At 32.1% G+C, this 26,865-nt stretch overlaps 1 protein-coding gene across 1 annotated transcript in view; it reads right to left on the bottom strand.

Annotated features, from left to right (window-relative positions):
* Positions 1-14,403, bottom strand: part of LOC141459515 (tetratricopeptide repeat protein 39B-like) — a 37,835-nt gene extending 23,432 nt beyond the window's left edge. Inside the window, exons 1-5 of the mRNA XM_074138680.1 lie at positions 14,264-14,403; positions 14,031-14,171; positions 3,504-3,535; positions 1,203-1,304; positions 1,044-1,119 (exon numbers count right to left, since the gene is read on the bottom strand). Coding sequence (XP_073994781.1) covers positions 1,044-1,119; positions 1,203-1,304; positions 3,504-3,535; positions 14,031-14,051 — 231 coding nt within the window. The 5' untranslated portion in view covers positions 14,052-14,171; positions 14,264-14,403. The remainder of the gene's footprint in view (positions 1-1,043; positions 1,120-1,202; positions 1,305-3,503; positions 3,536-14,030; positions 14,172-14,263) is intronic.
* Positions 14,404-26,865: the final 12,462 nt, after the last annotated feature.

Below are 26,865 nucleotides of genomic sequence, written 5' to 3'. Positions count from 1 at the left end.
GGAAAAATAAAAGTAATCGAAATTTTTAAGAAAACTCATTAGGATCATTATCAGACCTAGGTGCTGGCACTTTTTATAAACGTTTCCTTGTTTAATGGGCTTAATTGCACTTTTTTAAGAAATTTCTTCTGATCTCTCTAAAATATTTGAAAAAATGTTAGGAAATATATTAAACAAGTACTATTTTTATAAACAAAAATTCATATAGTTCATATTTACTCCAAATTACAATTTCACACACAAATTACAATTTCAGTTAGGAAATATATTAAACAAGTACTATTTTTATAAACAAAAATTCATATAGTTCATATTTACTCCAAATTACAATTTCACACACAACTACACTGTTGAAAAAAGAAAATAATGTGAATAAACCTTAACAACCTTTTTTTTTTAAAGTGCAATTTGTAACCTTTGACTTCCTTATTTTAAGACAATATACTTTAAAAATTGACTACTGGTCCATCTAAAAGAGTTTTCAATGAATTAAAGAACTTGGTAACTAACACTCTTGAGTGCTCGTGAACACGTTTTCTTGCAAAACAAACGTAAGTAATTTCTCGTACGACGATAAAAGGAATCCTGGAAAATGATATACCGTTTGAAAGCCTATTAGGCAAGGAAACTTTTACTAAAAAGTGCCAGCACCTAGTTCTGATGATGTTCACATGAGGACCTAATGAGTTGTCTCAAAAATTTTGGATTACTTTTATTTTTCCAGCATTCGGAGGAAGATTGAGGCTGTTTGGAGAATAACTTACGCTTCAAAATGGTGTCGATTTTTATAAAATTTATGTCTTTCTAACCGTGTTGTCAGAATAGAATTCGGACTAAAACGTTCTGAGTAATAACATTTTTATTGCAAAAAAGTAATGTTTCTAGAAAAAAAATGTAAAGTGACGTCACTCAAGAACAGTGGAAAATATGAAGTTGGCCAATACGTCATTGAACTCCACTTTAGATGTACTACACACAGTAGGCCTATGGACATTACTTACTGGTTCACCCTGTATAATCTGTTACCGTAAATTCGAGTTTACCTGATCAAAAGTGAGCATTGCTTCTAAAAACTGGAACACAGCATGACCCATAGTGTGATACATGCTCTTGCCGACCCTATGATATACAAAAAATAAAAAGTATTACTATTTCACCCAATTGTATTATAAAATTATAATATAATTATTACTATTACCGACCATGGTGCTAATATATTTCTAGCTTCATCAAATTTATTATTGAAGAATAAGTCTACAGCAAATTTTGACTCAAGTAGAGCTGTATCTAAATCCAATTCATCCCTGCAGGCAAAAAAAAAAAATCTGGTATGAACACTCTCGTTAATTTTCCTTACAGAAATTCTTATAGGAAAGATCTCATAAACTTAAAGACTTATATATACAGTTCCTCCATTCTTCACACTTTTACTATATATCAATTTGCATCAATATAGGTTCACTAGAATATAACTGTACTTTGAGTTACGTTCCAGAATATAATTTTTAAAAAATTATTACATACAATTTATGAAATTAGCCAATATATTTTTGCAGGTTTCTTATACTTCTATTATTTTAATTACGTTATTCATTTACTCGACAATTCAACACTCTAGAAAAATATTAATTACATACAATTTTAAAAAGTTACAATTGATAAGTTATCATGGAGTGTAATGCATGAAAATTATTCACATTTTTATCATATCAGTTGACAATAGTTTTAAAGTTACATCGGTTGACACACACACACAAAAAAAATGCTTTAAAATGTTTAAAAGTTTAGAAGTCAATTTTTACATTTCCTTATTTCTAGCAGCAGAGGAACTATTACAATCTTGTGTCAAATTTGCACCTTAACTGAAGCGATTTTTCAATTTTTAGAGATTTTCACAAATAAAAAAAATGGCTCTAAGGATTTCCTGACTTTATATACTGTTTATCCCCCAAAATTTCTATCATTTGTGTTCCCACGTTCATCACACAGTTTCTAGAGGAACTTTTATGTTACACTTTCCTCCAAAGTGCTTATTCAGAACAATTTACTGTTTGGCCAATTACAAAATATCAAGTAGTATAAAAACCTTACCTGGAATTTAAGTTTAGAAAACTAGCAAACCAGAAATACTATTATACGGAATATATTTACATGTTTGAGATTTTCTCAGCATTAGCTGTGATTTTCTTTAAAGAATTTTTGTCTAAATAAACTGTTTTTTCAAAGTTAACGTACTAATATTAAGATACTAATATGATAAATAGTAATAGGATTAATTCTCACTAGCATTTATTTCTAGTAGCAGAGGAACTATTACAATCTTGTGTCAAATTTTCAGAAATGAGTTTCTGCAGAAAGCTCAAACTTCGTAAACTCAGGTGGTAATATCGTACAATTTATTAAAGAAGAAAGGTCTCTTTAATCCATCTCTAGTGTAATCTAAACGAAATATCAAACTTAAACTACTTGCGATTATCCGTTTTTGAGTAAGCTGACCTAGGAAGGTAGGTCGGACGGAGAGAAATACAGATGTACACATCAATTTATAAAAATCGATTTAGTTTAAGAGATCTCAAAACCCTCTGATAAAAGCTTAAAATGGAAAATCAGCAAGGCTGCAATACTTTCCTTCTGTAAATTGTACATTTAATCACTATTATTCTGTTACCTAGCCTACTAGATTATATTTATTGGTTTACTTTATGCATTAATACTTACAATCTATCTGGTCTAAAAATAACGAAATACACAAATTATCATGAAATGAATTTCAAACATTTCTCTATCTGAGCTGAAATACGAGAGCAATCCCAAAAGTAAGGTCTCCAAAGCGCTGGGATCTAAAGAAAACTTTTCGCACGATGCTGGTTACAATTCCAAGTTTGTTGCTTCCCTCATTCCCAAACAAGACATCGCACAGGCCACTGGGCGCACTGAGTTATTTCTTAGCCGTTCTCCCATTGCCTTCACCGCGAGAAGCGAAGTTCAAGCCGTTATTTGAGTTGGGAAAACAAAAGGCGTTGAAAATCAAACGCCAACAGGAAGCGTGTGGGGGAGAATAATTTTATTCAGATATACAATGAGCAATTTCAAAGAACCAATGTTTCCTACTTAGCTTGACCTTAACACTTGTATTTTCGGTGTTTCGAAAAATTTGATACGGCCGCAGAACTATCTCTTACCGGTTAAACATACCCCTTCAGAAACATGGCGCCTCATTGGGTATCCCTATACAACACAAAGAAAATACATAGCACCATTCTAGTCTCATAATACCGTAGTGGCTGCAAAGGGAGTTATTTGTAACTAAAATCGAACTCACACAATCACTACACGAATAAATTTAGCACTTTAAAAAAACCAAAATTATAGCCAAACATAGTGATATTTTAAAAAGTTACAATATATCTATTAAAGAGTAGTTTTTGTTTACAGTCACTCCCTTTTAACCAATAATTTACCGGCTAGACTGCACGGATTCTAAGAAATAATGTTTGACGTACCTAACTTGAAACTCACAAGCATCTTCAAAGATCTGCAACAAATAAACATATAAAATTAATAGTTAATACTACTTGGATAAAATTATCAGCAATAGGATAGTAATATTTCAAAGGTCGGAATATAGTAGGATTTCAATTGAGTAAAGAACCCGGCTTATCGCTCTCTCCTTCTGCAAACGCTTGGTAACGGAAACTCAAACTTACACCATCTTATATTGGAAGGTGAGGAGATAAATAAGGTGACCAATTAGGCGTCTCTCTTCTCTTTATTGGGCTCAACGTTGTACTTGATGTGTACCCATTTAGTTAGCAGCAGTTCAAAATGCTGAATGCTTAGAAGGTTAGGTTCAGGATTTTTCAGATCAGTTTGAAGGTTGAAGAGGTTAGCTTGTCTCTGTTTAAGGTTACTGTTCGAATTGTCCGAACCGCAGTGAATCTAAGGTGGCACAAGTCTGAATTAGAGTTTTTTTCATTACTCGGTTTGAGTTGCTGTAGATATAATCATTTGAGTAGCTATAAGGCCCAAAAGGTCTTTAGATAACGTAGAGCTAGAAACTATTTTCATAAAAATAGATTTAAGCAGGTTTTCGAAGAATGGGATATTTGGATTTCCCTGTACTAAAGTGTTATAAATTGCCTACGGTTCTACCCCCACATTATATCTGTAAATTAACACATATTAGATTTTTTCGTGTTCAGGCGACCCCTTATATATATATTTTTTAATAGTTTTTATAGTTTATTTAATTATTCCTAATGCATTGAATTATTTATTTAAACATAGGTATGAATATCAAAAAAAGGAAAGGAAGAAAGACCCAAAATTTGAGTGTATAAAAACCTTGACAATAAACTAAAACTAACATTTATTTTTTTCTTAAAGTATATGCCATAATGTTTTTTCCTAACTAAATTTTACGCATTAACACTCTCAAAACCCACTAAATAAATTTTTGAAATAATTAAATATACCAAGCTCAATTGACTGACTGCAAGCATAGACCTCTTACACAGTCCCACAAGTTTGTTTATTCTACTCATCCAGTTGATTCCTACAACTTTGATCATTTCATCAGACCCTTTTTTTTCACTAACACTATCCATCTATTGTCGTCTAATCTTGTTACTCTTTCGATCAAGTATGCCTATTTTTTCAGACAGGCCTTACATCCAATTGTTGATCAGGCGTCGAGAACAGAGGCAGCTTCATATTTTACCTAAATTTCTCATAATTATTACATTATATAAAATCCAAAGCCAACATTAGGAATCGAACTTAGGCTTTACGTGTGTGCTTCTAATCGCTTGCTTTATACTTGGGTCTTATTATTACATATCATTTTTCATTTTATTTGTTTAATTTTCTTTTTTTTACGTACCTCATCCATGTCTGGGCAAGTTTTTAATTATTTTTCCCATCACTACTCTGACTTTATCCTAAATTCCAGCTTACGTTTCTTCATAGTCCTTTGCGTAGTTGCCAAACATGGAAGGATTTCTTAAAAACTGTACAAGTTTGACAATCTCAAATTAAATATGGTGAGATACAGTACTCCCTCAATTCCGCTTGTTTCATGATATTTATGTTTCTACATTTAAAGGCAATACACGTAAGTATTATCGATGAAACTCATGATAAGAAGGATCTAATCCTTCATATAATCTCCTTAACAAAAACTTACAGTTTAAAAAGTTAAGTATAAGGGTTGATTAAACGCCAAAAGGTACACAAATCAGCAAGTACCCAACATTTCATTCAAGCTTAGTTGATATAATTTAAGTAATTTTGCTGCATTAACTTTTCCTTCACATTTTTTAGAATTTATTAGATGTCACAGACCATTATGCTGGCCAGTTCGTTCATAATATTATTTGGTTATAATTATGATAAAATGTATATTATATCTTCGTTTTTAAATAGGTACTTTATTTTAACTCTATTCCAAATTATTCTTCTGATTTATCTTTAATATGCCCTTTATTCTGAAGTTGTCACATCTTATACATGCATGTTAAAGTAGAAAAAGACAAAGTTAGAGTCGGCTACTGTTTAAATTTGAATCACGGAGGATTTAAAACAATATTTCAGACTTGAATTCGTCTTACCGAAATATTCGTGAGCACAAATAACACACAGTTAATAACAAGTAGATTATTCAACAACAATTATTCATTTCTCAATTGTAATTTAATTTTACTTACAGTAAAATACTGGAATAATTAGCTGTCCTAAAAGTATGCAATACTTATTTATTTTATATTACATAACATATATATAACATTGTGAGAGGGTGGGTTCAGGAGTTAGACAGGGATGTCTTTTAAGCCCTATTCTCTTTTCTCTGTTTGTAGACGACCTTCCGTCTATCCTAGAAGGTGGCATTATAGTAGGAGGCACTAAGATCAAAATATTGCTTTATGCGGATGATCTTGTTCTCATAACCGATAACCCAGTCAGTCTCCAAAGAAATATTAATATCTTAGCAAATTATTGTGACCAATGGAATTTACAAGTAAATCTTAAGAAGTCAAAGATAATGATTTTTCGTAAGGGAGGCAGACTTGCGGCATCTGAGAAGTGGTTTTACAAAGGCGAAAGAATTGAGATTGTAAACCGGTACAAGTACCTTGGTGTAATGTTAACTCCCCGCCTTTCCTTTATACCCCATCTTGAAGAGAGAGTCTCCTCGGCTAAACTTGGTCTAAACAGGGTCTGGTCCAAATTTATTTCAAATAACAACATCCCATTAAATGCTAAAATACAAGTTTTTAAGAGTGTCTCACGCGCAGTAGTCTGCTATGGCTCCCAAGTTTGGGGCTTTCAATCTTATGAAATCTTAGAAAAATTTCAAAGATTTTTTATAAAGAAGTTGTATGGTTTACCATTAGTATCACCTTCTTACATGCTAGCCATAGAGACTGAGTTGCCTCCTTTTGAATCCCATACCCTTCATTTGCACATAAAATATTTAATTAAAGTTCTTTCCTTGCCTGATCACCGCCTATCTAAAATTGTTGCCCTCCAGATTATTAATAATAAGGTCTATTGGTTTAAACATTGGCTCACCCTCTCCAGGTGTTACCAATATGATTTTCATTTCTCTTTGGTTGACCCTTCTGATTGTCCTAAACAACTTCTGCAACTTCCAGATGCTATTAATAAGTCTCGTCTGGTGGAGTCTGTAAATCGTGCAGTAGCATCCGACCGGTTTTTATTGTATAGAGTCTTGATTTCGGACCATCGGGAAAAGGTTACGGTCTCTTTCTCCGAGAATCTAAGCCACTCTGAACTTCGCTGGCTATTTAAGCTGAGGGGAGAGCTACTATATTTAAATTGTAGACCTTGGCTTGAGAGAGATTCCGACCTTGAAATATGTTCTCTTTGTAACTTCAATACCCGCGAAGAGATATATCATTTTCTGGGTGAGTGTCCTCTATTGGCGGAATTTCGAGTTCTTTATTTCAATAAGCGAACTCTTGCAAGGGATGAAATTATTGCTTATTTATCCGGCCAAGTAAATCCACGCCCATTGATCCGCTATGCTCGTCATGCTTGGAGAGTTCGGTATATCTGGATTGTGGATTCTTCTTAGAATTTCTTTTTATGTACATTTCATTTATTTTTTGTATTATTTATTTTGAACTTTTTTTCGTTTTTGTACTTTCTTATTTAATTTGTTATAAATGTTGGTCTCTTCTTTTTGTTCTGTAGCAGTTCACTATTATTATTTTATGTTTATACTTTTTATTTATTTACTTTATTCATTTTTATTTCATGTCTTTTTAGGTCTAGCTTTCTTTGTTTTATTGAGAAAGAGTATTTTCATTTAAACATTAGTAAACTCTGGCAGACGGCTGCATGTAGCCATGCCTATTATACTTTTGTACTAAAAATTTAATGTACTTATATACTTTTTAAAAATAAAGTATTATTATTATTATTATTATAACATTGTGAGAAGAACAGCTACATTGAGAGTGTGATTGAAGAAAACTATATAATTTGCGATAAAGCCAGATAATTATTACCTATTATTATAAACGTTTGACTACTACATAAAATAACAATTACTTTAATCGAAGAATAAATTTAAACAGACGATTTTTATTAAAAATAAAATAATCGAAATCATTGATGTATGTTGGTGTAAGCATTTTTTTTAAAAAAGTTTTTAAATTTTGCAGCCTCGTAATTTTTTTTATTTTTTATAACGTTTTCTTTTTAACCTGTAATTAATAGTTTGATTATTATAGATTAATAGATATTACAGTCAATCTACAGTGCTACTTGAACAAATTTTTTGTAGATGAAAATGGCCAGCATAAGGGTCTGTGACATCTAATAAATTCTAAAAAATATTAATGAATATTAATGCAATAAAATTACGTAAATATTAATGAATTAATGAAGTTGGGTACTTGCTGATTTGTGTACCTTTTGGCGTTTAATCAACCCTTATACTTAACTTTTTAAACTGTAAGTTAAAGTTAAGGAGATTTTTGTACCTTTTGGATAGATTTTCATTTTTGTCTATTTTGCTAAGTTACATATCTGCTTTACTGTTTTTTTTAAATTTGGAATAAGCAATTCTAACATTATAACCTGATAAGGTGTTAAGTAGGAACCGTAACTACCACTGGAGAGATCTTTTTAAAGAATGATTATAGTTGCGGTCCCCAAACCATCCTCAATAACAATTTTTTTGAGAAAGCCTTTTTATATAAAATAGGAAGGTATTTGTACGTAAAAAGCAAATTTAAACTGCGATTTCAGACCTTCCTTTTAAGAGGAGCAAGAAAAATAAACGGGCGATTACGGTACTTCTCCCTAAAAGGCAAAGAGGCAAAGATTTTGAATCGAATGACAATTCATTAATGTAAATAGGTTCACCCATTGATAATTTTAACGATTTCAGTACTTCCTCTTAGTAGGTGTAAGAGCATGATGGCACTCCACAGCCATGTAGAGGAGCTTTAATCACTTCTTCGTGCTAAATTTTATCAAAATCGGACAAAGCGTTATAGAAATATTGGTAATAATAGTTTTAGAAACGGCCTTACTTGGGTGGGGCAAACTCCCCTCCATATGAGGCGTAGCGACGAGACTTTTAAAGTGCAAATCTGTACAAAATTTCGATTCGAATGACACTTCATTCATGAAAATCAGTTCACTTGTCGATAATTTGAAACGATTGCTATACTTCCCCTTAACTAGTGTAAGAGCAGATCGCCGCTTTATGTTACGTAGGGGAGCCCTAACTCTATCATCCTACCAAATTTTATCAAAATCGGGCTAAGATTTACAGAGTAATTAGTAATAATAATTTTGAAGGGGGCCTTACATAAAGGGGGCTAACTCCTCTCTAATTCGGTGTACAGCGTCGAGACCCCCAAAAGACACATCTACATAAAATTCCGAATCGAATGTCACCTCATTCATGAAAATCGGTTCTCGCGTTTAGGCGCTACGTAGTTTACAAAAAAGGTAACAACAACAAGAAGAAGAAGAACAACAACAATTTCTGAAAATGCCGTTTTTGCTCATTTTCGGCAACTTTTTTCTCGAAATCTATTAGGTCTGGGGGGTTGGAAAAAAATTACAGTTATAAAGGATGGTTTGCCCTATATTTTAAAGAAAATTTGGGAATTTTATCTTTTATAGAAAAAGAGAAAAAAATTGTCAAAGTTGGGTGTTTTTTAACGTTACGCTTTTTCGTGCACTTTTTGACGATCAATCCTTATACAACTGTCCTACCGGACAGTTTTAATAATGGCTTAAAAAGATATCAGGAGAAAGAGTTATTTAATCTATAAGAAATTTGAGGGGGGATTTAAGGCGCGTCAACATCTGAGGTCTACGCGCCCGGAGCTTTTCTCAGTGTACTGCCGGCCTGCGGACAGCATTCTCTCGTTACAGAGAACACTGTCGATCAACGGACAATGAGCTGTAAGAAACTCTGAAGAAGAGAAAAATAATCTTAGTTACAAAGTTGATGGGAGTCCAATCACGTAATTGAACTTCCCCCCAAACCATTATTACATAATCAGCCCGTGTACAACCTCGTCTAGAACATATTCTGTCATAAAAAATAGCAACTAATGATGGTTTAAATGATTTTTGGAGAATGTTTAATGTCGAACTTGTAAGTTTTGCTCTAAAAAAAAACTCGTGTTAACACATCACATACACGACTTCTTCTAACTCAACAAACCAGATTCTAACTTGTACTTTTTCTTTAAACTACAAATTTTAAAAACTTCTTTGTCTTTCTCATTTCATTCTTTGAAACATCATACAATACATATTGTAAAACTTGTCATTACACAATTCATGGAATCTTCCACCAATTATGGGGTGTCGCTAAAATGTTTACAAACATTAAATGAGTGAGAGATGACAGAATAAAGAAGTAAAATTTTTTATTCGTAAGAAAATTATGCATAATATTAAAAAAGTGACTGTGGTACTGGGTTCGATTCCCGATCTTGGCCTTGGATTTTATTTAATGGTTAAATGAGAAATAGTAAAGTACGTTTGCTAGTCGCCTCCGTCCACGACACCTAGTAAATGGTAGTTGGACGTTAAGCCCCGCCTGAAAAAATAGGCGATTACAATTAAAAAAGTGCAAAATTATTTAATTTTAAATTATATAGAAAACAATTAATTTATAACGCACTATTAAAACGACAGGACAGTTGTATAAGTGTTGATCACCAAATATTAAGTACACTGAATTTACTTGTTACATTAATCACTTGACTTCTGCAATACGGTCTAAATTTGATTTTATATCCATCTGTACACATAAATGGTTAGCCCAAGTCATAGATCACTGGTGCATAATGGTGGAAATCACTTTTAATATGAAAAGATTTTTTCAATCTAACTCAGTGAGCTGACAAATAGAAATTAATAAAGCACAATAATTAGGGACAATCTATCGTATTGTGAATAAAATTCTATAATAGCATAAGATCGCAAAATGTCTCTTCGAATACAGTAGAAAGTACATTGTTCTGATATTTTGCGGGGACGCCTAAGTTCCTGAGAACCCGACCTAAAAACAATTGACTTGGAAAAATGTTTCGAAATAAACTTGATAGGCTTTTATTTAAATTGGACGGACACGAAGTTTATATAAAATCGTTAGAGTCAAATTTGAGAAAATCACAAAACAAAAAAAAGAAAGGGAAAAAAAGTAAATTACTAAAGTGGCATAATCAGCTGCGTATTCACAACAGAAAAGTAGCACTCCAGTCGACAGATTTTGACCAAAATCATAGTAACAACTTTAATCAGAAGAGGAAATGTGAAAAATATTAATTACATGCCCTTGGGAAAGTATGAAATATTTAAACTAACTTTTATATACTCGTTATTTTGCAAATAATAATAAAAATAATTTGTGGTTTTCCCAAGCCTGAGCTTGCCAAGGCCGGTATTTTGAGAAAGAAATATCTCATAGTTGCCGCTACTTATTGTTCTCAAGTTCAACAAGAAACCTTAGAATTCACAACAACAGAAATTAACCAGACATATTGTATTACATAAGGCAGTTAATAGACGCCAGCAATTTATCCAAATAGAATTAAAAGTTATTTAATATTATTAAGAATTCACTTAAATGAATTGCAATATTTGGTTTTATTTCTGGAATAACTTAAAACTTTGCGAACCTTAAATAGCCAATTTCTGAAATAAATTCACTAAAATAAGTAATGATTGCGATAAAACATATTTTTTTTTTTTTTTTTTTTTAAGGAACATAATAACAGTTCGAAAGGAACATTAAGTTTGTATACTTAGAGATACTATGTATATATCTATTACAAAGGAGTTCCAATTCATGTTTATTTTGTAAAGTGTAAGATCTTAGTTTTAAAACTTTTTTTAAATAATTAAAAATTGCGTACATACTTTTCTCTTCAAAATTATTAATTAACTAACAAAGTTCTTCTGTAGGATTATTATATTTGTTTATATGGAGCGGGATTCTAAAACATAGACTGGGCAGCTGATAAACAGTTAATGTTTCCGGCACTTTCTTATTAAACATTAAACAATGATCTTTCGGTTTGATTGTATAAATTACATTTTTGATTTTAACTTTAATAACATAAGGGCCACCCAATCTTATTTCTGAAAGAATTCTTATAACTTGAATAGAAATGAATTTATCTAAATATTGTTGACCAACATTTTGTGAATTCCAAAATATATTAAACATACTGTTACTTTATTTCAAATGTTCCCTGTTTTACTATAGAAATATTAGATTTGTGATATAAGCATTTTAATGAGCAATTCTAATTCTAGAAGGGGTTTGAAATCCAATTATCATTTGTGTTTTCGGGTTTCAGAAAATACTCCAAGAAAGACAATTTTAATCCTTGATAAATGTGCTATTATATTTTCACTTATATCTTGAGACAGACTAACCTTATTTCTGTACATATTAACAACTTTACTGTATAATATTAGTAATTCGAATAATTCTTAAGAATTATAAGATTAAACGTTTCTATAATATTTTTGATTTTTTTTTATGTCTGCCATTATTGATTGTTTTTCGTGTACCACCAACCAGCAACTCGCGTACCACAGGTTGGAAATGCTGGAGTAGACGTTACAGCAAGTGGTCAGAATTGCATGATTTAAGAATCACAAATGATCTAATTTAATCAACATGCAAACGGACAAAATTTACCCTTACGCACTTTATTGTTTCCTGAATATTTTAAATATCAAAGTGAACAATTTTATATCAAAATTTATAGGATATCAATAAGATTTATATTAATTAGAGCGCCCCTCCAGTCATGTCTAGCGAAAGGCTCCTGGGCAAATTGTGAAGGCGTGGATTTTTCTTCCCAGAAAGGCCGAAACCTGAGCTTAAAGCCCTCCCCACGAACAGAATAACATATTATGTTATTATAACATAATGTTATATAGCGCGCTGTACCATTTTTTTCTGATAGCTTCTTGGCTGCCTTCCGCCAGTCCCAAATAAATTTTTTAAGAATTGTTTTTAATTTATTTTTTTAAATCACATCTAGTACAAAATATATCCATCACTCACATTTTTTAGCTTCATACAGAATGTACAATGTGACCTAATTTCCTTATCCACTGAGACATGATAAGAATGTTATCTAGATTGATCATATTAGATCACGCGATCATGGCCGATTTATGCGGTGGGTTGAATCGTTGAGGTGGAAAGTAGATAAGAGAGAATGAGGCACAGAATTATACTGCTGGATAGATTAGAGTGGAAAGTAAGGAAACGAGAGCGGATTAGTTGGGACATAAAAACTATGTTGGTCTTTACGGAGGGTATCATTGAAAACTTAGAACGAAGCACTGACGATACGTCTGATTACATTCTACGAGCGATGAAAGCCTACGCCAACGCGATCCAGAGGTTCTATGGGACACCCGCTAATTTAGAGCACCCCTACCTGCTTTCTGGGCATAATATGAAAGGGAGGATTTTTTTCACCAAAGAGCTGAAATCTAAGCTTAACCAACCATTCACGCTGAAACAATAGTTCGGTTTCATCTTATTTCTTACTGATGTACTCGTAAAACAGAATCTAGGGGTTTCCTACCACTACCCCTTCGACTTTTGATGCACTCATTGAAGTCTGAGGACTTTTGTTTGGAAAGACTGTATTCTCTGTGTATTGGACGGTTTGGCGGATACCCCCAGATCCGTCCCATGTGCCTTATCGGTGATTTATAAGAATATCAGTTTTTTATGTGTTTTCTCAAAGGAATTTGGTACAAGAACTCAGATAAATTGATCTTCTGTACAGTTATTGCCAGTGTAGTCAGGTGTGTGGATTCCAAGTTGGTCTACTAGGTAGAATCCCAGACAGCATTCAATGACTTTTAGTTTTTGAGCGATACGCAAACACACGCGCAGAGACCATGCACAAAAAACTTTTTTCTTGCAAAACAAGCATACTTTTCGAAACTTCAAATTCCTATATTTGATATGACTGCAATACGTATAACCAGGAGAAAGCGAAAGTAAAAAAGGTGAATTTACTTACAGTCTAGGTGAGTGTGTGCTTTGTAGTCAATATATTAAAAACTTGCTCTGTTAGAATTTGAAATTATGTTCAGGTGCCACCAGGTAGGCAGAAAATTAGGTTTCAAGACATCTACACGTACAAATAGGCCCACTTTTGCTTGCAAAATTTCTCAGTAAATTGATTTTAGAAGAGAGTTATTACGATATTGAGCTCCCATCTAAACCGCTATTTCAGTAAACTGCTCGGTTTTTTATCCCTTATAGTATTATATTACTTAAATTGAAACTCTTGGCGATTATCCCCAATTTTAAGCCTAGATTTCTCGTGGTTAAAATTTAATTCAATAAAAATAGGGGCTTAATATTATTGTAAAATGATGTTTTTTAGAACAACAGAAACAATTTTCTAACTTCTTTTGATTCTGTTAAATGCTGAATTTAAATAAAATAACAATACTACAACAAAAAATAACATAAAAATGTGTACCTCATCTTCTGAATCATCCATTATATTTCTTCTTTTCTTTTACCTTATTTTTTAAGACTAAGAAAATAAATGTATGAGTTGAAAAAAAAAACCACTCAAGCTAAACTCTGGCAATTTTAGATAGATCTATCTGATTTTTATCTGTAAAAATGACGTAAATTATTTTTAAAACTTTTTCATAAAATGGACGAAAAATTAAATTAAAAAAAAAAAATCTCAAATTGGACGTTTACTGATTGATATTGGCTTGGCGAATCACTCGTGTCATTGCAGAAACTTTCACAACAAAATTTAGAAAAGTATTGATGTTCAAGGGTATATGGATGCTATGTCTGAGCTGCCCAGACCCACTGCGGGTCCCCAATTGATTACATTCAAATACTGTTGAAAACATTCTTAACTGACACATTGAGGACAATCAGAGTTGCCAAACCGTGCAGTCTTAAAATAATATAAAAACAAACCAATACTAGTTCAAAAATTATTAATTCAAACAAATTTTCTTTATAATGATTCTAATGAAACAAGTTCTATTTATTCAGAGATTGTACCATATTTTTGTTTTTGTAATCTTATTACTAGAGAGCCCCCCGATTAATTTCTACAATTTCCTTCTACACTCCACTTTAAAAAACTGATGTGAAACATGCAGAAACACGATTCCTCAGAGCAATTTTATACGTTTTCTACAACTTTAATTTTTTATTAATTTGTATATAAATGAAGTATCGTAGTTGTAAAGCAAATTTTTTTTTACGTTTACACGGAACAGCCAGTATGTTTAACCGGTCCGCCACATAGTGTTTAGCAGGATGCAGTCTTCATTACTGGTAGGTAATGATCGTTATATGGATGAACCAACCGTAAATTTGTCAGGAGAGCTTTTTACTGTCGAAGAGATCACCAGGATCTTTATGATGATGAAGGTCTTTCACTTCTTCACTAATATTTCTTCTCCTACTTATTTTGCACCAATGTTCCAACTCAGGTTCTAGGTCTTCTAAAAAGTAAAAACGGTAGAATGAACTTGTCTATTCTTTTAATTGCTACTGTCATCAGTGACTGAGCGATAGGTGTAAACTGGGTACCGACAAAATGTCACATACTATGTAAATCTTTGTTTGCGGTGGGGGTAAGATTTACGGTTACCGTTACGTGAGGTAGAGTGTACTTGATATAAATACTTAAATTTTATACGTTTTCTGAATGCCCTGATCCCTTACTTTTATAATGTTATTCAAATTTGTCCCTACCTACCGATATTTAAGAGAGTCCTGGTGGAAATTATCTCACAGCTCTGTGACTGTAAGTTAGGGTGGGTATTTTCCTTTAACCGTAGTAACAAAGTAGAAGTTGATTTTAATGGGAGAATGTGTGAGTTTGATCTAATCCTACATTTCGATATCAACTATTTTAATAGAAAAAAAGAATGTTCATGCATTGTCAAACAATGATAATTATAGCCAAGTGTTTACAAAAATCCAATCACCGATAAAAACAGGGTCCATTTAATTTATAAATAATAATGCTTATTAAAATTTCCTATATATTTTTTCTGCCAAATATTTTTAAAAATTAGGGACAATCAAATTCTTACTCAAAAATTAGTAAGGAAAATGAAATTATACAATAACCACTTTTTTTTCTTTTTTTAAAAATTATTTAAGGCGCGTCAACATCAGAGGTTATTGGCGCCCGGAGCTTTTTACAGTGCACTGCCGGCCTCCAGACAGTGTTATCTCGTTACAGAGACACTGTCCATCACCGGACAGTGAGCTGTAAGAAGCTCCTAGGAAGAGAAAATTCAAGGGCCAGCAACTGAATTCGAACCCGTGACCTCCGCGTGGGAATCCAATACGCTAATCGCAAAGCAACGTTATTAGTTACCTGAAAGTTTACATTGGTCGGGGCGTGGCTTATTTAAGTAGGTCTCACCCGCTAACCATCTCGGCGTTTTATTAGACAGATCCGCATTTCAGCTTCCAATACGCCACTGCTATATTTGGTTAATTCTTTATTGCTAATTATTTCTGAGAAAAATATTTCAATTTTTCTAGCTAATTTTCCCCAATAGGTATTTCATGGATTATCGAATTATGCAATTAAAAAATATTATCTCAAAACATCAAAAATAAAGATGTTTCCAACATTAGTTTTACTTAATGCAAGCCACAAGCAGAAAAGTTTAGAATATTGCCATTTTATCGAAAAAGTAAAAAAAGAAAATTCGGTATGCTGTTCAATATAAATCCGCCATTTTCTAAGTTTAATTGAATGTGGCTGTCAATGGAGTCCAGTCTTAAGATAGGTTAGATTTGGCAAAATCATTCGGCTCGAGTAGTTGGTGCCGAGTAATCTGTGTCGCTTGACATATGTCTCTCCGGCTACTAAGCATGGGCAGCCCGTAACATTCATCTTTGTGGGGATGAGTTCGGTAGATTGCCTCAGTTAAAATTCTGCTTAAGAGGTTCATCTAACTTTTTTTAAGAGACATTTTGCCAGTTCTGCTTGAAGACGTTCCTCTACAACGTCGGTTAGATATGTGTTTTCAACAAGATACCTTGCACCAGTTAAGTCCTCTACAGAGAGGACAGAGAAGTATGGGCCGATTAGTTGATTTCCTAAAACTCCACACCAAACGTTTGTATAAAAACAACCTGAATGTCGAATAACTCTAGTCTGCCTAGATCTTGACTTTGCCACCATAAGTGCTGTTACAACAAAGCGTGGGAGTCCAGAGTTTTGGCTTACCTATCCGTTGATGGTGCCCAGCTTGAACAGCTTCTTTAAAAAAAATAATGTAATTTTGACATTAAACTAAAATTTGTTTTTCATATTTTAAATTACCATAGCTTTTGAAATACCTAACCGATTTAATTTTTTTTTTTGTTTGTTTTTTACGATCTCAAATACTACAGTAATATGCAAAAAAAATATAACGTTCCATTTGAAAAAAAAGTTGGATGCTGTATCTCGAGATATTGGGGTTTAAAAAAAATGGGTCAATCACTGAAAATAAACTAGACTAAAAATGATTAAATACGTGTTTTTTATTTTTTCGAAATTTCCCGCCGTTAAAAAAAAAAGTGGGTGGAGTATATAACTCTGGTCACCCTGTATATATATATATTTATATATATATATATATATATATATATAAAAAAAGTAAAAACATAGAAGATAAATGAAACATATCTGTATTTCTTTATTCATTAATTTGTTTCATAATTTGTACTTAATATTTATTTTACTTTTATACAATGAAGCCGTTAAAAAAAATTATTTTTTGTCACAATCAAGTAAGTTTCTTTAAGATTGCTTGATTGAAATTGGTTTTCTATCACATATTTTTTATTTATTTTTTGTATGTTCATTACTTACATATATTAAATTACATTACAAATACATAAAACATATTCGTAGAAGAATCATATGGCATAGCTAAAAATATTAGTAAAATAAAAAAAGATAATAATAAAATAAAGATTTGAATTAAAAAAAAAAGATTATTGGAGATCTATGCGCTTTGGTTTAATGTGTAAGAATGAACATAAATTGAACTTATACCCGGAAATATTCAGAAAGCAAATTTTGTACTTAAAATGTGTTGGTGTTTTTACAAGCAACGCTATCATCGTTCGACAGTTTTTTGTTTCAATTGAACGGAAGCGCAGTCCTTAAAAACTTTTTCACAAAAGTCAAATATTACTCCAATGATTTTTACTCTCTTTTTTTTTTATTTCTTATGCTATGAGCACTCTGAATTGAAGGCCTATCACTTTTATTTGGAATATTTGTTCACGGATATTCATTTAGAGGAGTTTAGGACTTAATTTTAAGTGCTTCTAACAGTTAGCTTCTAAAGAATGACTATTTACTTTTGAAAAAAGTCATGTCAATGTTCACTTCAGATTTTTGTTTGTATAAATAATCAGAGAAAGTCATTACCCAAAGATTCTGATAATAATAATTATTATTATTATAATAAAAATAATAATAATAAGCTCAACCAAATAATCTCCTAAGATATGTTTTAAATATTTATTTTATTAACACTTAATATTAAACTGAATCTACCAACTTTCTTTTTTTCATTTTATTAATTTACTCAAACTTTATTTACAAAATTTTATATTTCTTAAAAAAAAGAAAAGAAAAAATCCTCTTTGGTATTGAGTGGGGCACAATATAAACGAGTACTATTTTATACCAAGAAGTCAGTTTCAAACATACTTATGCCTTTACAATATTCCAAAATCATTTTTCATTTAATTTCTCATGTTTTTAATTACAAAAGGTCCCATTAAATACAAAAATAATAATAAATAAACAATTAATAAATTTGACAAAATCAGAAACTTGAAACTTAAACAAAAATTAAACGAAACAAAATTGGTAAATAAAAAAAGAAAAAAAATCGCATAGTTTTTCTATACAATAAACAAAAAAAAAATGATAAGGAATAACAATTTATTATTCATTTATTCTTTTAAATAAGAGAATAAAAATATATATTAAATATAAAAGATAGATTTGTGTTATTGTTTACTTTCTCTTAACCTCTAGTAAGAAGGAGTATTGTGATCATATCAAATCAAAGAAATTTGTTTTTCTTTCTGGAAATATGAGAGTAAATTCTATATTCTTAGAAAGTTACATAACTTCTCAGTAAACATTTTCATTACACTTTATTATACGGGTTAAAAACTAAATTTGATTTAGTCTCAAGCAGATAAAAGCTTCTCTCACCATGCCAAAAGGGACAAATTTGAAGAGATGTAGTGGAATCACGAAGAGGTATCAGAGACTAGTTTTTAGTCTGTGATGCTTACTACCAAAATTTGAGCCCTAAGGATGGTCATTTGGCAACCAGCACTCCGTGATTCCCCATTTCGGGTCCCATGAAGAAGACCTGAAGACCTGACCTTTCCATTTTAGCTCTTACATTTTGGATGGAAATGTCTTGGGACAAGCAAGCGACATACATTTCACCTAACTAGTCTCTGCTGATCAAGGCATACCTCCTAGTGGTCCCATCGGACCACCGGCTGCGGTTCCGACCCATAAAAAGCCCAGTGCCCCTGCCGACTTATTCTGGCCTCGTCGGCTTAGAAACAACGGTACCGCAAGTCTCACATTGAGTGAATCCAGATCTTAAGCAGACTGGGTCAGGAGGAAAGAGAACCGTCCCTTCTCTTTGTATAAGTAACAATCGCTAGTCTGCTAGATACTGCTACTTTGACAGCAAAGAAAATATACGTAAAACGAGTGAAAAAAAACCTGGACCTTTTAAAAAAGAAAAGGTTCCTCCCACCAATACTGCAAGAGGTTGACACAATAAGCCTGAAAAACAGGACCACTCAATGCTCTAATCTAATCCACGTTTTAAGAAAAACTTAGGTTTTCCAAGAATCGATCGAGATTTGCAAATTAATCAGTCAATGTCACAGTTTCAAGAGAGCGCAAAGACATCAGAAATACTGAGTGCTACGGTGAAGCCTTCAAACTCGATTAATAAGGTTTATTTATCTTTCTTTAAACAATTTTTACTTATTAAAACTCTAAATGAACTTTATTCGTTTAATTCTGAAAGCCATATCGTGTAGTCTTTAACCCGTGTAAGAAAATTCATTATGAGAATGTTAAGTTTTGACACCATCGTCGGCTTCAGATACTCAAATCTCAACAAAAAAACTAACTTAATTTATTCAAAGCTAACATTTCAACAATAAAAGAAATATAACTGAAAAATACACTCAGGGACAAAATAATAAAAATTAAAAAAAAAAGCTTTGGTTATTTCAGCAGCCTGGTTCTACATAAATTTCATGTATCTTTCTTTTGACACTTGCGAGGATAGTTTATTTTTGTGTTCTGTTATGAGAAAATTAAAGAAATAGTAAGAAGAAAAAAAATCTTAAAATTTGAATACATTCCCGTGGAGAACTGTCTCATAAGTCGTTTAAAGACTTTTGGAAGAAAAAAAAGTGTTTTGTGTCTAAACGTCAGAGAATTTAAAACCTGAAGAGTATGCCAAAACAGTGATGTTAATGGAAGAAATGCCAAAAGTTACCATCACATTACACGTTTGGTCACATTGCAGCCGAAGTATGGCACTAAATATTGAGACAATAGTTACAGCAGAAGACCTGGATCGGTCACTGAGGAAAAATCACAACGGAGGTTCGTTAATTTTTGTTTCTAGTTCTTGGAACAATTCGGACTTCAGATGAGTAAATGCACCGTAGAAGACGATTTTGAAGAAAGATGTTTTTGTTCTCGAAGTTCTGCAAGAACGTTGGATTTGGTACAGAATAGTCCCAGTTAAGTTTGCTCTCTTAGACAAGTGAGGAGAAATGATTCCTTTCCCAGAAGAGACCCGATAGTTAACCTGAATAACTACTTTCACCTGAAAGGTAGTCATTAGTCATTCAAAGGTCATGAAACGCGTTAATACCAAGCAACTCTTCTACTAGTCTCTATCTAAAGCGCTCAGTCATGACAACACCTCAAGTATGTTTGACTTTTCATCTTTTTACTTTCTCTTACCACTGTTATGAGGAATATTGTGTGTTCGTGCAGATTATTTATTTTTGATTTTTCGCTGGAAGATTTGGACGAAATCAGCAAACTAAGATTGGCATTGTACTAAACGATTTTTTATGTTTTGGGTTTATTCGCTAATGCTCTAACGACTTTCTTTAAACTTCGTAAAACTATTGCAAACAAGTGTATCTCTCTTATTCGAAGTAATTTTCAGGGAAAATTTACTTAAAAGCGCAGTACTAAAGGAGATTTAACGTTAAGCTTTCTTTGACAATGCCATTTTAGAGTATTGCAAGGTTCTTAGATGTGTTATATTTTAGAGTATCAAATGTGTTGCAAAAACCTGTTTTAAACACAAATTGATCTGAAGACCCACTTCACAGAGATTTTTATTGAGTTTTCTATGGTTTAGCCTACCAACATTATCGGGTTTCCAAAAAACTTGGTTAATTGAATAATATATATTTACTGTTTTTAACTGTATACTTTACAAGTACACTTGAACTTGCCACATTAACTGCAATTTTATGAACGGCTTCAACACTTTGGATTGAAACATTGATAAACAGAGAACATTGACTTTAATAAGGTTTTTGAAAAGTCATGCTTCCTTCAATGGTATCCATCATGTTAGTGTAGACGACTTGTAGAATACTGAAGTCATCTAACTTTTCACTATAACTTTTACTTTATAGAAAATTTAATTACAGTTTATTATTATACAATTATTTAATTGTAGTAAGAGAAAATTTTGTGAATGGTCACACCCGATTTTTTTTTTTGTGCCAGTGTTTTTTTTTTTTTTTGTTCCAATTTGAATGTATTACAGTTATTCCAATTAATTCCAGTTATTAAAACATAAAATAAATAATTATAATTCACAAAACAAGAAAACTTAACTTAAAACTTAAAATATATTTTACAAAGATGAAATTAAAAAATTTCAAATAAATAATAACTAAAAAAATGAAGACTCAAATCACATAGAAGCTTTTTTCAATTCAGTCAAATAAATTTGTTTATTTTATTTTATTTTTAAATTTTTTCTACAAGAAGATTCTTAAGAATTAATAATTCACTTACTTTTATTTTCTTCTTTTCATACTAACTTGAAAGTTACTTTTTCTTTGATTGTTTATGAGATCCAAATATAATATTATACATTCGTAAAAAATATACACATAATACTGTAGTTTAAAAATCAGGAACCTTAGCATTTTTTTCTCTCTTAGATTATTTATTAAGATTAAATATTTTTATATTTATATTAAAGTTTTTGGCTAACATTGTAGGAAATTATGATGGAGTTTATAATTATTTCCCTCATTCACTACGAATGAATTTCTTCAAGAATGCTTCAAAAATGCGAAGAAACCATCTGAGCTCTGAAATATAAATACTTTAGAATAAAGCTCGCAAAAATAAACTCACTCAACAGTGTCTCGCTCTCTTTCCATAATTGCATTGTGCCTTTATCGTTTTAGTTTTGTTAATAAAAGTAAATAATAAAAAAAGTTTTCCTTGCAAGAGAAGTTGTTCCATGGCCGCTACGAACCCATTCCCATACTTCCGATGTTTTTAAAAACTATGTTATATTAATCTTTATTTCTGAAGAGGGTTTCTACAATATAATTTCTAATTCCATCAGATATAAGGGACTCGATAGTCAACTACTTTCTCCTGAAAGTTAGTCATTAGTCATTCAAAGGTCATGAACTCCTCCACTAGTCTCTATCTAAACCGCTCTGTAATGACAGGACTATGCCTTTTAAAATACTTTAAAGCCCATTTATATATAAAAAAATTATGATAAAATTTTATAAATTAAATTTTTTTATAGCTTTGTGAGAAATGGAAGGGGGACGTCCAAGATTAGCGCACTTCTCGGCGTTAGTTTCAAAACTTTACTGCTGATATTAGAGATCTTAGAAAAAATAAATGTTCAAAGCGTCCATCATATGATGTCCTCAAAAGTAATACCGCAATCATGTTGCAGAACTGGACAGTATCTAAAGCCTTCAGCTGGTCATCTCTGAACTACGGAAAACCATCTTCTCTTTTTTAAACTATCCATCTGACAAACAATGCAATTGTGGACCATTCACATGGTTACATGAGTAACACTTGCTAACTGCTCTGAACCAGACCATAGTCTGCAGAAGGCTTAATCCAAAAACAATAGCCAAAAACAGTAGCCAAAAACTCAGTACATTATATTTCGTTCAATACAAGTTAATTGATTTAAAACAAATCTTTTCCATTCTAGAAACTAAATACTAAAAAATTTAAGAAATATTCGTTGTTAAAATATATTTTATTTTTCATATTCAACAATTTTTTAATTTATTTTGGATAAAAATGGTTAAAAATTATAAACGTACAAATCAAGTGAAGTAAATACTGAGTCATACAGACAAATGAAAGGAGGTGGAAATGATTTGTGAGGATTTAGTGAAGACGTTTGACGGCGTTCAGCGAATTCGACTCTGGGAAGCGCTATAATTTAGTATTAAAACTAATGTTATGCCACAGTACTACAGATTTTATGGAGGGCTTAGTGAGGACGCGAAATTCTAAAAACTTCAATTCGAGCAATTGTTAGTAAGTATGCTGTGTGTCCACTACTTTTTTTCAAATATTCTAAGTGAATGAAAAAGAAACTCTGGCAGACGGCTATAGCCATACCGAATATACTTGTTTCTAAAAATATGTTACTTTTTTAAATAAAGTATTATTATTATTATTATGAAAAAGAAATAACCATAAAATAGATTTACAAGTGAGAAACAATACCTTTACAAGAAACCTGCCATTCGCGAAGGACCAGATGGTTGTAGTCAGGACGAGAGGATACGAAAACATAAGTCTCAGCAAAAAGAAGCATCTAATTTACATGATAACAGACGCTCTAGGAAGGTAAGCTTAAGGCGACTCACAATATTTGCGAAACGCAGTTGAAGGAAGGAAGTGAATAAAAGGATAACTGTATGGAAGCGAGTCAATGTTTGTTAAAATCGTTGCTGTGAAGCAAAAGTGAGGGAACAAATGAGTTCAGAAATTGGAGAAAAAATAAATTTTAAAAGGATTTCTGTCTGCTCGGATAGTGAAGCTGGAGAAGGCACTTAAATTATAGTGTCTTCCTATCAATATTTGTGCCGGCATGTTTCTGGAAATTAAGAAGAAATCTACGTTGTTAAGAGGCCCAGATTCAGCTTAGGTTGCTGCAGTTGTTTTTATGGGGGAGGGTGTAGAAATGTGAGCCTAGATGAGAAAGTCTAGTAGGTTACCATCAAACGAGGAGGGCCTAAGATGAAAGAAATAACAATTAGTTCACGAGGAGGAGGAGTCTATGTTTTATACCGCATAAATGTAGGAAAAATAAAGGAATAAAATAAAAAAAGTAATCGATCTTAAATTTTAGTTACATGTAACTGTCGAAACAAAAGCCCTCAATAACCAGTCTCTCGGCGATCCAGATAAAACTTTTGTTAGAACAAGCTGCGGTGTCTCTAAACGCGCGGCTTGTCACGGTCGATAAACTGAGCACTGCACACTCTTTTGTAACCAATTAAGATGACTGGGATGGTACAAATACGCCGCAACAAAGCGCTGAACACGTTTACTCACAGACTCGCGACGCAATAACTGAACAGGAAATTTTCTGATCTGTTACCTAAAAAAGTCGTATTACACAAAACTTTTATTATGTGAATTATATTGGTGGAAACCATCCTCGTCAACAAATTAAAGCTTATATATAATTAGCCTTATTTTATTATTGTTTATTAGCTTGTTTGTTTCTTTTGTCGCATAATCTCTGACGTGGAGCATTTGATCAACTGGCAGCCATCAAAATGGAAATCCACGCTGAGATGATTTTGTTTACTATTTTATTTGAAAAAAATTACTGGAAAGCAGTGGGCAACGCTGCTAGAAGACAGTAATACCTGCCGGCCTCCCAAGAAAAGAGTCTGTCGTGCTCTTCCGAGGAACTACAGGGCACGATTACCTGCAAGCACACCTCCACAAAATAGGTATTAGGGACTCGCCGATTTGCCCATTGTGCAACAACGGCGTAATGATTTTTAAGCATTTGGGCGAGTGCCCGGCATTACAGGGCATGCCTACTCCATATGAAAAATATTGGGCTGCCAGACAAAAAATGGCTTAACGCCTTTGTCGCGGGATAGGAAAAAATGAAAAAATAACAAGTAGTGTAGGAAGACATGAGCTTAATTTAAAAATAAAACAAACCAAAACGGAAAAGATACATTACAAGTTAAAATTAAAATAAATTGGTAACTTGAAACTTCGTTTTTTGTTTTCAAATTTTTTCAATAAAAACAATTATAGTAATTTGGGATTCCAGTGAGCATTTTAAGTTAATTACTGGATGTGCAAGCTCGTAATTACAGGTCTAGTGGAAAAGAAAATTATTCCTCGGACCAGTTTTGTCAAAATGGTCTGCGCCCTATCAGATACGATTAAAAAAACAATTGTAATAGTATACATTCAAATGCAAAAACCAAAAATAAAAAACACATTGGTAATTTGATATAAACGTTTAATTTCCGGTGAAGTTTTTGTTTTTTTAATAGTTTATATATCTATTTTCACTGCTATATTCTGCTACTTCCCCAACATTGTTTTTGTTCTGTAATAAAAGAAATAAGACAATTCTCTTAGGAAGTCTTATTCACTCCTATGTAGGATATCACATTTAAAACATGATCGCAGAAACACTACTTCTTAGTACGTTGCTTTCTTTAAATAAAAAAAATAATATCCCAGAACGGCGCTAATGACCAAGCTGACGATGCGCCGAAAAGGAAATATCCCAGGATTATTTTCCAAAAGTTACGAGTTAAAAATACCTACATAATATGCTTGTGCGATGATGTTATTGGAAGATAGCAGAAGTTACAGTTTGTTGTCGTTTTAATTATAGTACATTTTAATAATAGTACAGCTGCGCTGTAGCGAAACTGAGGCAACAGAAGAAGGACTGGATTCAAGCAGAGAGCTACAATAACAAATGAGGTTAAAGGCAGTTTGGAGGCCGATGAGACGGCTTTCAAACTTCTGATAGGACTTTTCGAAACCGCTAGGTTTATGAAAGCGGGCAAATGGACAGTGTACGATATATAGGCATTTGAGGTCCTTCTCACACCTCCTGAACTTCTCATTTAGTATCTAGAACAGTAATAGTTTGTATGATAGTTTTGGTTTCCGACCGTTGTAAATTGATGATTTTGGGAATATTGAGGTACGGTCAATCAATAAATTCAAACACAAATTTTGTTTCATCTCACCAACGTTTCGGTAAATCTATTACCTTCTTCAGGGTAGTGTAAAGTTTGAGGAGTTTAATGTTAAGCTACATCATCATGACTGTTTTTAACAGTTCAACAGTTATGATGATGTAGCTTAAAGTTAAACTCTACTACCCTGAAGAAGGTAATAGAATTACCGAAACGTTGGTGAGATGAAACAAAATTTGTGTTTGAATTTATTGATTGACCGCACCTCAATATTCCCAAAAATCAGTAATAGGTTGTGTTTATTTATCTGGAGCAGGGAAATACCGGAAAAATCTCATAATTTTCAGATGACCACGCATATATTCATTCGAGCTCTTTCATTAAGTCATCAAATTAATGGCAAATTATATAATATGGTGTCCATGGGTGATCCAAAACACTTTCAAAATTTGTTTCTTAACCTTGGTTTATATAGTCAGAAAAAATACAAGTTCGTATTGTAGCCTCTTGGCTGCATACCGACAAAAAAAAAAAATAAAAAAAAAAATAACTCCAGCCTCTACTCCATAATGCTGAATAAATAGGCTATGTCTGAATTTTAAATTTTTTTTCTAAAGTTTTGAGAGAAAGGAAAATTATTTCCGCTACTGTGGACGGACAAAATACGACCAACATTGACCCAGTAAATAGTTTTCTTTTCCTTACCTGCTTCACCAAATTTTCTAAAATCATTAAGCATTAATATAGCAATTTTCCAACCAAATAACCTTTATTTAGCATAAAAAATAACTTTTATTTTCAAATAGGTACCTTCTATAGAAATATTAATTTTGATTAAATAAGCATATTATTAGATTTATGTGAGGTTTAATCAGGTGAGGAGAATTTAATAGAACAAACTTTTTTTTAAAAAAAACTAAAGGATTAATTTGAATTGAAAAATGCTATTTGATAAAAGAAACACAACTAAAAGCATAAAAACACAATATAAAAGCACAATCCCAAATAAAATCTGCATAGCAATTGCA

The sequence above is a fragment of the Rhodnius prolixus genome, unplaced genomic scaffold, assembly GCF_049639745.1.
Source record: "Rhodnius prolixus isolate KJV_2025 unplaced genomic scaffold, Rpr scaffold_11, whole genome shotgun sequence".
Classification (NCBI taxonomy): Eukaryota; Metazoa; Arthropoda; class Insecta; order Hemiptera; family Reduviidae; genus Rhodnius; species Rhodnius prolixus.
The sequence above is the reverse complement of the archived record's forward strand: the minus strand, read 5'-3'. Positions and strand labels throughout refer to the sequence as shown.